This window comes from Leuciscus leuciscus (genome assembly GCF_965113295.1).
Source record: "Leuciscus leuciscus genome assembly, chromosome: 2".
Classification (NCBI taxonomy): domain Eukaryota; kingdom Metazoa; phylum Chordata; class Actinopteri; order Cypriniformes; family Leuciscidae; genus Leuciscus; species Leuciscus leuciscus.
In genome coordinates this window covers 34,906,982-34,923,311 of record NC_138726.1, presented here as the reverse complement: position 1 = coordinate 34,923,311, position 16,330 = coordinate 34,906,982, and the positions used below count along the sequence as shown (strand labels likewise).

At 39.0% G+C, this 16,330-nt stretch overlaps 3 protein-coding genes and 1 long non-coding RNA gene across 9 annotated transcripts in view; 2 read left to right on the top strand and 2 right to left on the bottom strand.

Moving 5' to 3' along the window:
• Positions 1-180: 180 nt before the first annotated feature.
• harbi1 (harbinger transposase derived 1) lies at positions 181-2,926 on the top strand. Its single transcript, XM_082161767.1, has 3 exons — positions 181-246; positions 716-1,404; positions 1,505-2,926. The coding sequence occupies exons 2-3, from the start codon at positions 735-737 to the stop codon at positions 1,879-1,881; spliced, it is 1,047 nt and encodes a 348-aa protein (XP_082017893.1). The 5' UTR covers positions 181-246; positions 716-734; the 3' UTR covers positions 1,882-2,926.
• A 73-nt stretch (positions 2,927-2,999) lies between these two features.
• On the top strand, positions 3,000-13,787 carry LOC309492752 (ras-related and estrogen-regulated growth inhibitor). Its single transcript, XM_082161769.1, is given in 6 exon segments — positions 3,000-3,822; positions 4,028-4,105; positions 4,194-4,250; positions 4,426-4,499; positions 5,525-5,728; positions 11,732-13,787. Coding segments are annotated over 6 exon segments (603 nt in total). The 5' UTR covers positions 3,000-3,821; the 3' UTR covers positions 11,921-13,787.
• LOC309492753 overlaps positions 6,036-16,330 on the bottom strand; it is a 149,548-nt gene continuing 139,253 nt past the window's right edge. The window contains exon 2 of the long non-coding RNA XR_014203689.1: positions 6,036-8,515. This is a non-coding gene — a long non-coding RNA (uncharacterized lncRNA). The remainder of the gene's footprint in view (positions 8,516-16,330) is intronic.
• phf21aa (PHD finger protein 21Aa) overlaps positions 12,776-16,330 on the bottom strand; it is a 33,762-nt gene continuing 30,207 nt past the window's right edge. For 4 of the 6 annotated variants that reach the window (XM_082161760.1, XM_082161762.1, XM_082161761.1 and 1 more), the window contains one exon: positions 12,776-16,238. In XM_082161760.1, coding sequence (XP_082017886.1) covers positions 15,654-16,238 — 585 coding nt within the window. In that variant the 3' untranslated portion in view covers positions 12,776-15,653. The remainder of the gene's footprint in view (positions 16,239-16,330) is intronic. The other 2 variants (XR_014203685.1, XR_014203686.1) reach the window with 1 other exon arrangement.

The following is a 16,330-nucleotide window of genomic DNA, read 5'->3' as shown; positions in this document are numbered from 1 at the left end:
CGATTCAACAACACCACTTTCGTTATTTAGTGAAAAATGGTTAAAATACATCTGATAACTGTTTGCAATTGCTATAATAACACATACAATATGGGATATTTGAATATGCATCTGCCCGCTCTTAATTTGTTGTCAAAAGTAACGAATACAACTATCGAAAATGCAAATAGTGAACAGGAAATTTGTTACGGCTGTGGCGTGACGTCACATTTCAATGTCGGCGTACACAAACAATCACCGGCGCTGGTAACGTTTTTAGTCATTCGCACTGTTTCCACTGCATTTGTGGTCCTCGATTAGATAGATAAATTATTCACCCTGTGATAAATTATTAACCGGGAGATAATTAATATGAAGAGTTAATTGCGTTCGTTTTTGTGTAAAATACTGTACTGTACTGTACAGCTGTTACCAGGCGACAAACTCTGGTTGATTTAACCAGCCCAGTTTGAGATAAATGCTGTTATAAAAATATGTGATTTGGAATGGATAGGCTCTAGGCTTCTGTTAGCAGCCACGCACTGAAGAAATCAATGCAGCGATGCATGCAGAAACATTTAGCACGTTTCGTTCCCCGTAGCATTTGCTGTTCTATGAATGACTGTCATTAATTAATATATATATTTCAAAAGTGTATGTGGGTGTTGGATGGTTTAGTTATTGACACGGCATTGCATGACACTCGCTGACGTTCATATGTCCCATTTGTCCATAGGTCTTCCTGAGAGTGTGGAATGGCAATCTCTATTGCAATCTTAGACTGTGACCTGCTGCTGCATGGTCGAGGGCACAAAACACTGGATCGATTTGATATCGAGACAGTGTCGGATGAATTTCTACTGACAACATTCGGCTTCCCACGTGAGTTCATTTATTACCTGGTGGAACTACTAAAGGACAGCTTGTTGAGACGGACACAGAGGTCACGTGCCATTAGTCCAGATGTTCAGATACTCGCAGCGCTGGGATTCTACACAACCGGGTCCTTCCAGAGCAAGATGGGAGATGCGATTGGCATCAGCCAGGCGTCCATGAGTCGTTGTGTGTCTAATGTCACCAAAGCTCTGATTGAGAAAGCACCAGAGTTTATTGGCTTCACTAGGGATGAGGCCACCAGGCAGCAGTCTAAAGAGGAGTTTTACAGAATAGCAGGGATTCCCAATGTCATGGGAGTAGTGGACTGTGCACATATAGCCATTAAAGCTCCCAATGCAGATGACTCTTCCTATGTAAATAAAAAAGGATTTCACTCAATCAATTGCCAATTAGTATGTGATGCCAGAGGACTGCTGCTGAGCGCTGAGACACATTGGCCGGGTAGTCTGACAGACAGAGCTGTCTTTAAGCAGTCCAGTGTGGCAAAGCTGTTTGAAGAGCAAGACAATGACGAAGGTTGGCTTTTAGGTAAGACCCAGAGTGAGACTTTTTCTTGACCTTCCCAAATAATTCTTTGGTATTGTTTACATGTGAAAATGGCAATGTGTTTTCTGTCTCTGGCCTCCAGGTGACAACCGTTATCCTCCAAAGAAGTGGCTGATGACTCCAGTGCAGAGTCCGGAGTCTCCTGCTGACTACCGCTATAACCTGGCCCACACAACGACACATGAGATTGTGGACCGCACGTTCAGAGCGATTCAGACACGTTTCCGGTGCCTGGATGGGGCAAAGGGTTACCTGCAGTATTCCCCAGAGAAATGCTCCCATATCATCCAGGCCTGTTGCGTGCTACATAATATTTCCCTGCAGTCCGGCCTTGATGCCTGGACTTTTGAGAGGACTGAGGCCACGGACCAGTCAGGGGAGGATATCGATCCCACTGACACTGTCGATCCAGAGGCTCTAAGAGTTCGACAGGAACTTGTCCAAAATAATTTCAGCTAGGATGGAATTTGGGATTCACCATTTAATTATTTTTAATCGTTAATACACATGCCATTGCCTGTGCCAAAAAAAATGTGTTTTTGTTAAATGGTTAGTTCACCCAAAAATGAAGTTTCTGTCTTTAATTACTCACCCTCATGTCATTCCAAACCCGTAAGACCTTCGTCCATCTTCGAAATACAAATTAAGATATTTTTGATGAAATCCGAGAGATTTCTGAACCAGCCATTGGCAGCAACGTCATTGCAACTTTCAAGGCCCAGAAATGTAGTAAAGACATTGTTAAAATAGTCCATGTGACTACGGTGGTTCAACCTTTATGTTATGAAGTGACGAGAATACTTTTTGTGTGCAAAAAACAAACAAAAACAACGACTTTATTCAACAATTTCTTCTCTTCTGTGTTAGTCTCCTGCGCTGTTGACGTTGTAAACACAGTGCATCGCTTCCGGGTTCAATGGCAGAACGGTGGCTCAGCTCATTTAACTTTTTATTCATCAGTGAATCCTGAAAGAAGTATCACAGGTTACAAAAACAACATTAAGCAGCACAACTGTATCCAACATTGATAATAAATCAGCATATTAGAATGATTTTTGAAGGATCATGTGACACTGAAGAGTAATGATGCTGAAAATTCAGCTTTGCACCATAGAAATAAATGATATTTAATAATTGTTTTCTGTATTTTTAATCAAATAAATGCAGGCTTGAAGCGCATAAGAGACTTCTTTAAAAAACATAAAAAATAGTAATGTGTCCAAATTTTTGACCGGTACTGTACTATATATACTATTGCTGCATAATTATCCAAAATGTTAATATAATAAAGTCCTTTCACATCACCATTTCGCGTGTTGTTGTCAGCCTACACTTCACACAATAGGCCTGTAGTTTTATGATAGTTTTCAAATGGTAAACGGTGTATCAATAAAACTTACATAGGCTAAATACAAGTAACTTGAATACTACTTACGATTAAAGTACTTTCGGTGCTGGTTTTGTGCAGTGCTTTGTAGTCAATAAACATCCATTGTTTCAACGACGCAGATTCAGCTGGCTTCATTATGTAAATTCGTCTGTACCGATCATAGACTGTAAAAAAATAGGTACCGATTCTTGAATGACTGGAAAATTACCACTCCACTTCATTGTTCAATGAAATTTGAACTTGTTAAGCCAAATGCAAAATTGGTCGGTGTATTATATAATAACAAACAGGCATCAATGAACTATGGAATATTTTAAAATATGTAATATGTGTTTATTTTATTTTATTGAATCAACACACTATCTTTGATTATTGAAACAAAAAGAAGAAGTTTAAAAATGGTTTGGTTTATTTTTTCCTGCCGTACTCACTGAAAGTCTCGAGAGTCATGGCAACGGCACCTCAGACAGACACGTAAAAATAAACGTGAATTTAGGCTAACTTTACTTTAGTTAAGTACACATTGTCATGTTAATTATAATCAAATGCATTTTGTTTTATTGACCACAATAATATCATTGATATTTGTTTGAGAGGGGCACTTTCGATTAATTTTGAAAAAGGGCAGGGGCTCGAGCACCCAAAGCCAGAATATAAAGCTTTTAATTTTAGCCCGGGTTAATTAATGGTTTTGTTGGCGGCAAGACCAAGTAGACTGCTGCTCCGGAGGCTCGACTGTCAAAGGCGATAAATCAGATGGTTGTTTAATGAGTCTCGCAGTCGAGTCCGGTGATGAATGTGTGGAATAAGTAGAGAGACCGCGCTGAACAATGACGTGCTGTCCGCTCTGTGTGTGTGTGTGTGTGTGTGTGTGTGTTTAATGTCATTACTAAAAGAAGACATCCGGAGAGCGCAGAATCTGCAGCACATGAACTCCACAAGAGTCTCCACTGGAACACAATGATATAGAGTCAAGCGCTGCTCGTTTTTCGGGAACTTTTGGGAGCAAAGTAAGTATTTCTGGAAGGCTTTGTTTCATTCTTTAACGCTGTGCCTTGTATTTTAACTTTATTAGATTAAGAGTTGCATCTATGTCGCAGTTATCTGTCATGTCTAGCCACGCTTAACCCGAGGGAAAATTCATACCTGTTACATATATTGGCTGCGGTCATTTTTTGCTTGAGTATTAATACTATTCAGATATAATATTATCAGTGATCATGTCAGAGTCTGCACGGAAGATGCTGAAGGCGAAGCTCGTTGTGCTGGGAAGAGATAACTGTGGGAAGACAGGTAACACTGCAGTGTTTTATTGGGTTTCATGTTTATATCCTATATCTTGACGACTGTAATAACTCTGTTTTCCTCTTTTGAACTCCAGCTCTGTGTGTCAGATTCATCACCAGGCGTTTTATTGGAGAGTATGAACATAAAAGGGGTAACACAAATGAAATACATACACACTGATGATCTGTTGACCATGTGAAAACACACCTCCCCTATCATTGTAAAGCAACAGAATATAGCCGTTTTCACGCTGTATACATTTGTGTAACTGCATTGCAGTTGAGTTCTGTGCATCATATGACATGCCTATACTTTTTGTGTCTCAGAGGTCACCTACAGGTGTCAGAAAATCGTGGAGAAGGAGGCGATTGAACTGGAGATTTTAGACACTGTTAATAAGGTACAGTGTACTTGAGATGAGATCTTACAGTATTGGCTCTTACCTATTAAGGGTCCATCTCTTTGTGACTGTGCATCTGCCGGCGTGCTGTTCTACTCGCATATTTATCCACAGGATGATCTTGCCTTGTCAAACGGCTGATGAGACACAGGACTCTCTGAACCATTCCATTCCTTTCATGTCTGCTGTGCTGAATCTCAGGCTGGTGGAGCGGCTTTAACAGCCTGGCTGCCATTGATCATGTTACACAATAGAGAGCGGCACATGTTAATTCATAGGATTAGGCTGAAGCATTACCATCTGTGTGAGTGCAGTAGAGTAGCGGGTCTGATATTTTGGATGACTCCCTTATGTGACACACCCAGTACTTACGAGCTGATGATATAAATCAGGTGTGTTGAAGGCATATTTTATCCAAAAATGAAAATTCTGCCATCATTTACACATTCTCTTGTCGTTCCAAACCTGTATGCCTTTTTCATCTGCGGAACACAATTTTTTTTTTCTGTCCATACAGTATAGACTACATAGAAGCGTTGTATTATTTTTTTTCCCCTTATATACAAGGAAAGACAGTGGGGTCCAAAATAACTTTGCACTCCATTGACTCATTATATGGACAAAAATATCAAATTTCAAAATATCATCTTCTGTGTTCCACAGGTCCCAATAAGGTCATAAATGTTTGGAACAACATAGGGGTGAGTAAATAATGACATAATTTTCATTTTTGCCTTAACTATCCTTTTAGATAATGACAAAATCTGCAGTGCGGGGGGACTCAAAGACCAGGTTTGGGAACTCCATTTGAGAAGCAGGAGGTTTTGGTTTGTGGGAATTTAGTTCCTGCGAATTTAGGTCATTTAGTTATGACCTAAGTTCACATCCTTTGTCCTCCAGAATTGCCTTCACAATCACATCTGTGAAAGTCTAGTGCGTCATCTCTATCCTCACTGCATCGAACACATTCAGTCACATGCAGGAGATGAAGAACTATTCAAATGTGTGAATCTGTTTGTGTTCAGGAGTGTGTAGGACCTGCTGTGTCCTCTCTGGAGAGTTCCATTAAATGGGGTGATGGGTTCCTCATCATGTACTCCGTGACGGATCGCAGCAGTTTTGAGGCTGTGTCGCGCCTGAAGAGACTGATTGACCACGTTAAACAAACGCTCGGTAAGGCCGATCAGACTGTGAATGATCACTCTGGGAGCATAGTGACTGTGGACAAATAGTAACAATGTTCTGTTATTAGCATAACATGCAGACTGTCATCGCTAGTGGCCCATGCATATCGACTGTCACTAAAAATCAGTGGTAAAACGTGAGGAAATGCTAGATTTTTTTATAGCTGGCAAAGTTATAGTCTAATGAAATTAGAGCCCGACCGATAAAGGATTTTTAAGGCCGATACCGATAGAAATATTTGGTGATTTAAAAATCCGATATTCCGATATATCGGCCGATATATATATTTTTTAAAAATCCAGAAACGCGTAACAAAACATGAACAGATTTCCCTAACATTAGTTATTTGTCGTTATTTAAGAGTCCTCAGCCTTACTAAAATAATATGATAATGCAGTTTAAAAATAAACTTGTTTGTTTTATTGTCACAACAGAACAGAATATATTAAAGTTCTGATAAATATAATGTATAAAAATACAAACTTAAGATATGAAACTTAAAGTCCTTTGAACAAAAAAAGTCAACTATTATTATTAATATTGACAGTAATAATTAAATTATGTAATAATGTGTGTGTGTGTGTGTGTGTGTGTGTGTGTGTGTGTGTGTGAAGAACTGATAAGACTGTAAATGTGTACCTTGAAATGCAATGTAAGTCGCTTTTGATAAAAGCGTCTGCCAAATGTCAATGTTATAAGCTACCTTATAATTACAATGTCAACTTGCTTATCCCTTTACCTGCACTCTTTTAATTCTATCCATCTATTCCATCAAGCTACAACAAACCATTTTCAATCATCATTTGCTGCCTGCCTGCCTTCTAAAATCTACTACTTAGTGATACACTGAATACCTTATGTGACTCGTTAATACTGCGGCTAAACGAAGTCAGCAACGCACACTTGGATTTCACACACGTGTAAAAGAAAAGCTAACTTTTATGCACAGGCTATGTTTGATACTTTTTCTCTATGTCTAAATGTTCACTCCTCGCGTGCCTAACTTACATTTTACAATGCAGAGACTGGAACTACAGATATGCTAGTTATAAATACAGTAATCATTACTTTATTTAGGCAGAATAAGTTCGTTGTGATTTCCAAGCTCTTTGATGTTAGCGATCTCCCTTGTATAGTGCCCTCTGGTGGACAAACTATGCAGCGCCAACACTCATAACATGGTTGAAGGGTGTTTCGTCTGCTTTTATTTTACTTTTTAAATATTAATTTATCGGCCATTATAAATGCCGATACCGATAGTTTGGAAAATGCCTAATATCGGCCCGCCGATATATCGGTTGGGCTCTAAATGAAATACACTGACACCTTATAATTGTATTTAAAACATATAAATGCACATGTATATGTATAATTATGTCATTATAAAATATATATTTGTTTATATACACACTATAAATGCATATATTTGAAAATAAAAAAAATTATCTTTAAAAAAAAACGTTCAGTACATAGCTTAGATCTACGCGCCCCCTAAACCCACATAATAAAGATGGACAGTGACATAGAAATTTGCTCAAATTAAGCATACGTTCCATACAATTTTGAGGTATTATCGAAATATCTAAATTTTAATAACGAGTGATTGTTTAACAAAAGGCAAGTAAAACGGTCAGGGTTACATTTTAGACACACGCACACACACACACACACACCTCTGAAGCGATAGAAAAGTCCTCGGGACCGCATCACTCGCAAGACGAAACTTGCATTGGTGTACAAGGCCGAAGTCCACCATTCTCCCGTTGAATGGTTGCTACACACACATAGTTTAGAAGTGTCTGTGGTTGATGGCCAACTAGCCGCCCGCAGTCAGAGTCTAGCCCTGGCAGCATCGCGGGGAAAGATGCACTGGAACTTTTGCACCACGAAAACAAACGCGCGTCCCATCATTACCTCTCTCATCTACTACTACGCGATATCATAGTTTGACAAACTGTCATTGGAAAGTTCCACGTGGTGTCATGAATAATTAATAGAACGTTTCTTCTCATTGGATAAAAAACTCAGTCTCATTAATAATTATGAGACACCGATGAGTCATCAAATGGACACAATGAAGATTTTAAACCCGGAAGACGAAAATAGCATATAAAAACACTATTATTAACCTACTATTAAATCTAACAGATGCTAACATTGTCTTCAATGGTGTTCAACACACATACCTCTGTTAAAATCTCAGAAATTTTGGTTTAGGGTGTCATGACCCTTTAAATGTACACTACCAGTCAAAAGTTTTGGATTGGGAAGATATTTCATGTTTTTAAAACAAGTCTCTTCTGCTCACCAAGGCTGCATTTATTTGATTAAAAATACAAAAACAACAGTAATATTGTTAAATATTATTACAATTTAAAACAGTTGTTTTCTATGTGAATATATAGTAAAGTGTAATTTATTCCTGTGATGAAAGTTGAATTTTCAAATTTTCAGAATTTTCAAAAGATTCTATTTATAAAAAATGCTGTTATTTTGAACTTTCTATTCATAAAAGAATCCTGAATTTTTTTTTTTTACACAACTGTTTTCAACATTGATAATAATAATGAATAGTTTTTGAGCATCAAATCCGCATATTAGAATGATTTCTGAAGACTGGAGTAATGATGCTGAAAATTCAGCTTTGATCACAGGAATAAATTACATTTTAAAATATATTTACATTTATGCATTTGGCAGACGCTTTTATCCAAAGCGACTTACATTGCATTATCCTATACATTTATACATAGGTATGTGCAATCCCCTGGGATCGAACCCACAACCTTGCGTTGTTAACGCATTGCTCTTACCACTGAGCTACAGGAAAGCTTTTCTATATTACAATAGAAAACAGTTATATAAAATTGTCATAATATTTAACAATATTATTATTATTATTATAGATACTGTGGGTACGGAAAGTATTCAGACCCCCTTACATTTTTCACTCTTTGTTATATTGCAGCCATTTGCTAAAATCATTTAAGTTCTTTTTTTTCCTCATTATTGTACACACAGCACCCCATATTGACAGAAAAACACAGAATTGTTGACATTTGTGCACATTTATTAAAAAAGAAAAACTGAAATATCACATGGTCCTAAGTATTCAGACCCTTTGCTGTGACACTCATATATTTAACTCAGGTGCTGTCCATTTCTTCTGATCATCCTTGAGATGGTTCTACACCTTCATTTGAGTCCAGCTGTGTTTGATTATACTGATTGGACTTGATTAGGAAAGCCACACACCTGTCTATATAAGACCTTACAGCTCACAGTGCATGTCAGAGCAAATGAGAATCATGAGGTCAAAGGAACTGCCTGAAGAGCTCAGAGACAGAATTGTGGCAAGGCACAGATCTGGCCAAGGTTACAAAAAAATGTCTGCTGCACTTTAGGGATGGGACGGTATGAAAATTTCATATCACGATTATAGTGACCAAAATTATCGTGATTATCAATATTATCACGGTTTTGTTAAAACGAGATGAAAGTGTTCAAAAAGAACTGATGCTCACACTAAAAACAGTTTAATATTTGAAAATCAACAAACAACAAATAAAACAAGCAGCTCTATGCACTTTTTTAAGCAAGATTATATTCTGTGGCATTTCCTTCCTTATAATGACCGTCGTCAATAGCAACGCATAATAACACAGCAAACATCCATATCGCAACGGACGCGCACGCGCTCTCTCGTATCATTCAAATACAACTTGCCGTCTTGCGTCTCCGTTTTTATAAACGGATTTATAAACAGGTAAGATTTAAAACATGAATCTCAATTCAATATGTCCCCGTAATTGTGTGGTAAAAAAAAAAAAAGGGTGTAATAAGTGTACAATGATAGTTGTTTGAACTTGTTCGTTCGTCTTTGGCTCAAAGGAGGCACTTGCTGCGAACTTTTCTTCGCGGAAGCTTCACGTTTATTTCAAGTGAGTGAGATAAAATATTTCAACTCAAAACAACATTTTGTGCCCAATTATTTCCCAGACGTAGTTTTTGGTAAGTTAACTTGCCTTGCATTCGCTATAAACAGTGGGTGATGGTCACACAAGAGGACAAGGCAGATTTGAAGTGTTTCCCCCCTATTGTAGTGACCATCCTAAGTTTCACTCAGGACTTTTGTAAAAGCCAAAATATGACCACACCTCAGATTTGGTCCTCTTAAAACGCTGAAAAATCTCCCGACTCCGAGTACGGTCACTGCCTTTCGCCATTCCTTCTCGAATAAAAAAAACAACATTGCGCGCTGCGCCTGCGTCAGACTGTTGCTGGCTGGACAGTGAGTTATCAAAATCGCGATAATCAAACACGGTTTTAATGATAATTAAATTTTGAACGATAATACTAACCGTCAGTACATTTTATCGTGGTTTATAGTGAAACCGGTAATCGTCCCATCCCTACTGCACTTAAGGTTCCTAAGAGCACAGTGGCCTCCATAATCCTTAAATGGAAGACGTTTGGGATGACCAGAACCCTTCCTAGAGCTGGCCGTCCGGCCAAACTGAGCTATCGGGGGAGAAGAGCCATGGTGAGAGAGGTAAAGAAGAACCCAAAGATCACTGTGGCTGAGCTCCAGAGATGCAGTCGGGAGATGGGAGAAAGTTGTAGTAAGTCAACCATCACTGCAGCCATCCACCAGTCGGGGCTTTATGGCAGAGTGGCCCGACGGAAGCCTCTCCTCAGTGCAAGACACATGAAAGCACACCTGAAGGACTCCAAGATGGTGATAAATAAGATTCTCTGGTCTGATTAGACCAAGATAGAACTTTTTGGCCTTAATTCTAAGCGGTATGTGTGGAGAAAACCAGGCACTGCTCATCACCTGTCCAATACAGTCTCAACAGTGAAGCATGGTGGCGGCAGCATCATGCTGTGGGGGTGTTTTTCAGCTGCAGGGACAGGACGACTGGTTGCAATCGAGGGAAAGATGAATGCGGCCAAGTACAGGGATATCCTGGACGAAAACCTTCTCCAGAGTGCTCTGGACCTCAGACTGGGCCGAAGGTTCACCTTCCAACAAGACAATGACCCTAAGCACACAGCTAAAATAACGAAGGAGTGGCTTCACAACAACTCCGTGACTGTTCTTGAATGGCCCAGCCAGAGCCCTGACTTAAACCCAATTGAGCATCTCTGGAGAGACCTGAAAATGGCTGTCCACCAATGTTTACCATCCAACCTGACAGAACTGGAGAGGATCTGCAAGGAGGAATGGCAGAGGATACCCAAATCCAGGTGTGAAAAACTTGTTGCATCTTTCCCAAAAAGACTCATGGCTGTATTAGATCAAAAGGGTGCTTCTACTAAATACTGAGCAAAGGGTCTGAATACTTAGGACCATGTGATATTTCAGTTTTTCTTTTTTAATAAATGTGCAAAAATGTCAACAATTCTGTGTTTTTCTGTCAATATGGGGTGCTGTGTGTACAATAATGAGGGGAAAAAAAGAACTTAAATGATTTTAGCAAATGGCTGCAATATAACAAAGAGTGAAACATTTAAGGGGGTCTGAATACTTTCCGTACCCACTGTATATATATTTTTTATCAAATAAATGTAGCCTTGGTGAGCAGAAGAGACTTCTTTTAAAAACATTAAAAATCTTACCGATCCAAAACTTTTAAAATTGTATTACTACCGCAAGTCAAAATGACAGTGACCCATATGCATTTCCAATTAAATATTCACTCACCTTTTTGGGGGGGGAAATAATAATATTTAGTTAGTTATATTTTATAATAATATTTAACAATAATATAAATATATTTAATTATAATAATTACAATTAATTCCTATACACTCCATGGATTACTCACAACTTCCAAAATTAAAAGGGCCAATTTATTTACTTCAGAATTTTGTCATAATAATAGTAAGATAACCACTTCACCACCAGATATTCAATTCACTAGCAGTCAAAATTCTAAGCACACTTATTAGATGATCTTCAATGGCCCTGTTACGTCACTTACTATTTGGATGTGAAGGTTTTGCTGTGTGTGTTAAAGTTAAGGTTTCACTGGTGATGTAGGTGCAGTTTCTTTGAGCTGTCTGTAGCAGAGGACACTTCAGCAGTGGAGGCTGTGTTCGGGCAGCTGGTGTGTGAAGTGCGGCAGGAGTTTCAGCGACACCTGCTGGCTATGGACAAGCGCTCACGGATGCTGCAGATGAGACATGCGCTCAAAAACAAACTCACACGGAGTAAAACCATGCAATGGTGACAAGATGGACTAACTGCAGTTCAGACCCGACAACTATAGTGCTGTGTCCTGGCATGACTACCTTTCAGAGAAGAACAAGTGCCTTTTGGGTGTCCAAGTACTGTCATGGACAGTGTTATCTGTATGTTTATGTCAGACAGCAATAAGCAGCAGTGTGTTTTTTAAAGGTGCAGTGTGTAATGTATGTGCCACTGGCAGCACCAAACAATGACAGGTAGTCCCAACTCAAACTTTTGCCACTGATTGAGCCAAAAGCTGATGTGTCGGACCAAAAAACAATGTTGATACCCACTCTCTGTGCATTAAACTGGTTTAAGAGAGTCTATAAAGGATTCATTTGACCACTTGAGCTCAGTGTACTGCTTTTGCATCACTATTACTGTAAGTAGCGGCCTTTCAGTGCAACATTCATTCTGTATTTAAATTTCATTTTATGTGTGAGAAGTCATAAATGCATATTTATAGGCACTGGATTCATTCTTGTCTAGTATTATTAAGTTGTGCCTAAAACGGCATGATCTATGTCTGGCAGATGATCTGTCTTGTGACCTGGTATTTTGATGTTGTTTTGATCCAATTTCATTCTTATGTGCCTCTATGAGTTTGAAATGTCATGAGGGAACAGAACCAATTATATGATATTTTCCATTTTAGGCAGCTGTTTCTAGACTTTCTATATTCTGGCAGCGTGCACAATTCACTCTGTGGAGAACAATGTTTCCAAAATGGGTTATAGTATGGCTAATCTTTGTATAATTTATTGTGGTTGTATTCTTTACATGTATATTAGTGTAAGTGTTAAAATATCCATTTGTTGCTTCAATGTAAAATGCACCTAGAGAGAAAAACAGACTATTTAATTTACAATTTTATTTAGCAAAAATGGTAAAAATAAATAAATACAAATTGATCAAATGCTCCAGTAATAACCAGCCTCCTCAACAGAAAGAATTCATGAAGTTATATATTCAAATAACTTACACATGGACTTGAATTCTATGAGAAAAGGTAAACAGACATCAGGCAACACACAAACATACAAAAATGTTAGAAAACTAAAAAATGAAACAAGAGCAATACACATCCCTTTCAAAAACCATTATGAAATAATCTAGACAATTTTATACAACAAATTGATGTAAATTGTGTTTTTAATTTATAGTAAAGGACATTAGATTAAGCACTGATACTTTCACGTTGCAATAATCTATCCTTGATTTTACTTGAGGGTTTCATCAACCTGAATGAGGTAACAGCATGAGGTGTAAGAATGTGACTCTTCATAAGTATTACTATGCGTGTTGAAAACATGAACAAAAGCCTGAGCTCTCGGTAAACACTATAATATCTGAGGAAATCAGATTTCACACACTTCAGGACACAATACCCAATTCTTAAGCGTAAGGAACATGAATGTGGTGACACAGTAGATTCCCATCAGAACATCTGTCACAGAAGCTCGTGTCAGTCCTACTAGCCACATCTGGCCTCAGGATTCTTGTCCCTAAAGACAAGGAGATGACATTTGCAAATGTCACATCTGATGAGCATTTATGTAAGGGCTCTTTTCCCTTTTATTTCTTTTTTAAATGCACAGAGAAACCTGGCATACCATTAAACCACCAAACAGAACGCAGCTTCTCTGCATGTTACTTTGGAATTTTCGCAATTGTGATGAAATACTTCTTAACTTTCATCAGACAAAATGTGTGAATACTTCTGTGACTGTTGAAACATTAGCTGAATTCAGAACCGCATACTACTCTTCCTATTTCTGCCGTAGAAAGAGATGGTAAGAGTCGTTTTCAGCACTAGTATCCTCTTGAAAACTCAGATGCGATATAAAATGAAGGATAGATACCCAGATCATCAGACTGTAATGGAATCGTTTTAACTAAAAGTAAAGTCTTTTCATAAAAACGTGAACGAACACACCAGCAATTAATTTTGTGTATTGTTAAAAGACATAAGCACTTCAGAGTTCTTATGTGTAGAGTTCAGATTCACTACAGGCAGTGCAGGCACTGTCCTCACTAACACAACCAGAATGATCACACACTGTATGACAAAGTAGGTTCTGTTACGGAAAAGGGGAAAAAAACACTCGTTTTGCTGACAACTGACTAAGACACAGACAAGTCATAACACTACTATGAAACAGCCTAACATGTCTAGAGAACTTAAGGCAACCAATACACAGAGGCTACTGCAGGCCAGAGCTGCATGTTCAGCATTGAAAACACTCACAAACCTGAAATGAAGATATAAACACTGTAGATATTTCTGTCTTTTATCAAAAGCGATGCACCCCTTGTGTGTTCGACACCACTGTTTCTGGATTATTTCTTGTGCTTTTTAAAAACACTATGGAAGTGTCATCTTGGCACATGATACAGTGTTCAAGCTACCGCGGCTGTATCTCAGGTGTTACAAGTGTTTGTCTGTGCTTGTTCATGTGCAGTCACACACTGTGAAATATACAGCGGTGAGAGAGCGTTGGAGAAATGCAAAATGTAAAGAAAGTAAAGCGTTAACAGAACAGCCCCTAGGAGACAATGGTGAAGTAGTTGCGCTAGGCACGTATAACGTACGCCTGCTGTGTTGTGCTTTTGGACAGGTTTACAGAACAGTGTTATCACCAAGTAAAGTGACACCATGCGTGTTAAAACGATACAGAACAGAAGCCCTTAAATTGGCCCATAAGCATAACATTACTGGCACACCGGTTTTATGGGATATTTCTGACTGCATGATTCCTCGTAAGTCGTTGGACAAGGCATGAGACCCCTGCTACAGTCTGGGTAAAAAACAACAACTAAAAAGTCTTCTGGATGTGGAAATGGAGTGAGAGTGACGTGAGAGAAGTCTCAAATCATTCCCTTCTGTGACTGCGCCTGAACTGCGCACTCAGTAAATCACATCTGGTCAGTAGATAAGGCATGGTCAGAATTTACCTCACAGACACTTCAGGACTGACACTACAAATACTACTCTACTACTCTTAAATATCTATTTAATGTTCAGAGTAACATAAAAGAACAGTTCCCTGTGGCATCGGTTATTTGGCAGAACAGAACTACAGAATATTTTTGTAAGAAAGAAGAAAATTATAAATAAGGTCATGTGTAAAAATAGCAAAACTTATTTACAGAAATGTTGTTTTCGGTTTTTAAAACACCACAAAGTAGACAAATGCAAATGATAATAGTTAAACCTCCAGCAGAACACCTGGAAGACCTGTATTTCTGTCAGTGTGATAAAGAACCTGTTTTTACAACAGAAAACTAGACGAAACAACTGCACCTCGGCTGCGTTTCACAGACAAAACGGATACTAAACTCCTCGACGCATCATATCTTATGTCTTAGATCAGAGCTACAGGACCTGATAGGAAGCTGCACTACTCATCTAGCAGGACGAGACCTTTTCCCGATCCAGCCTTCAGAAGCTTTCCCACTCAGAGGTGCTATGGCAACTGTATCAGGCACACAATGGTGTGATATCTTTAAATTTTATTACTCTTTTCTATATCATTATTCTTTGTAGAAATCTTTTCGGTGTGCATACGTTAGCATACACATTGCTGGTACTTTAGGAACCTCCTTCCTGCATGTAGTAAATGGCACTATGGATTTTCTTTCCCTCATAGATACAAGAGATGAAACAACAACACAAAACAACAACACTGTTAACTGGCACGCTTTGGGCCCCAACTGCAGCGGGGTGGTCAATGCTATTTTACTCCCTCTGTCACTTCTGTAAGGGGTACGATCGGGCCGAGGAGGCCCTGTGGGATGACGCTGAGGTCACTGTTGTTATTGTTTTTATGTTTTTTTGTACTCTCCTCCCCGGTGGGAATGGTTCCGTTGGTACTCAGAACTGCCTGGTTACTGCTGTTATTGCTGAAAGCTGCGGCGTTTGTATTTGTGGGTTCGCTCTTGATTCTGGACGTGCTGATGATTTGTGCGCTCTCCTCACTGCCCTCATCGCTCTTTGCGCTTGCAGCCTCGACGTTATTATTAGTGGCGATCTGGTTTAAGGTATCGCTTGTGTTTGTGAGGGGGCTAATTATAATTATAGCTTCTGAGGAGCTTGTTGCGGTATTTGTGTTGTTGTTTGTGTCTGTGGTGACCACACTGGAGCTGCTGGCTTTGGAAGCTCCATTGAGGGACATTTCTCCATTAGCCATGACCCCAGGGCAGATGAAGGGAGACAACTGGATCCCTCTGATCAGACGTACCAGCCCTTTCATCTTATCAAGCGAAGCCTCCATCTCTCTCTGCTGGGCCAGTACGCTGTTCTTGCTGTCCATACATCTCTGTGAAGGGAGAGAGGACACAGTGCTGCTGACTCGTACAACCAAAATCTCATCATTATATAGTTATGGAGGTACGGGATGAATTAACATCC

Bases quoted from the DNA above. Each gene is read 5' to 3' on its own strand.
- harbi1 (XM_082161767.1), top strand. From the start codon at position 735: ATGGCAATCTCTATTGCAATCTTAGACTGTGACCTGCTGCTGCATGGT. The intron at 1,405-1,504 runs GTAAGACCCAGA...TCTGGCCTCCAG, and splicing joins TGACGAAGGTTGGCTTTTAG to GTGACAACCGTTATCCTCCA.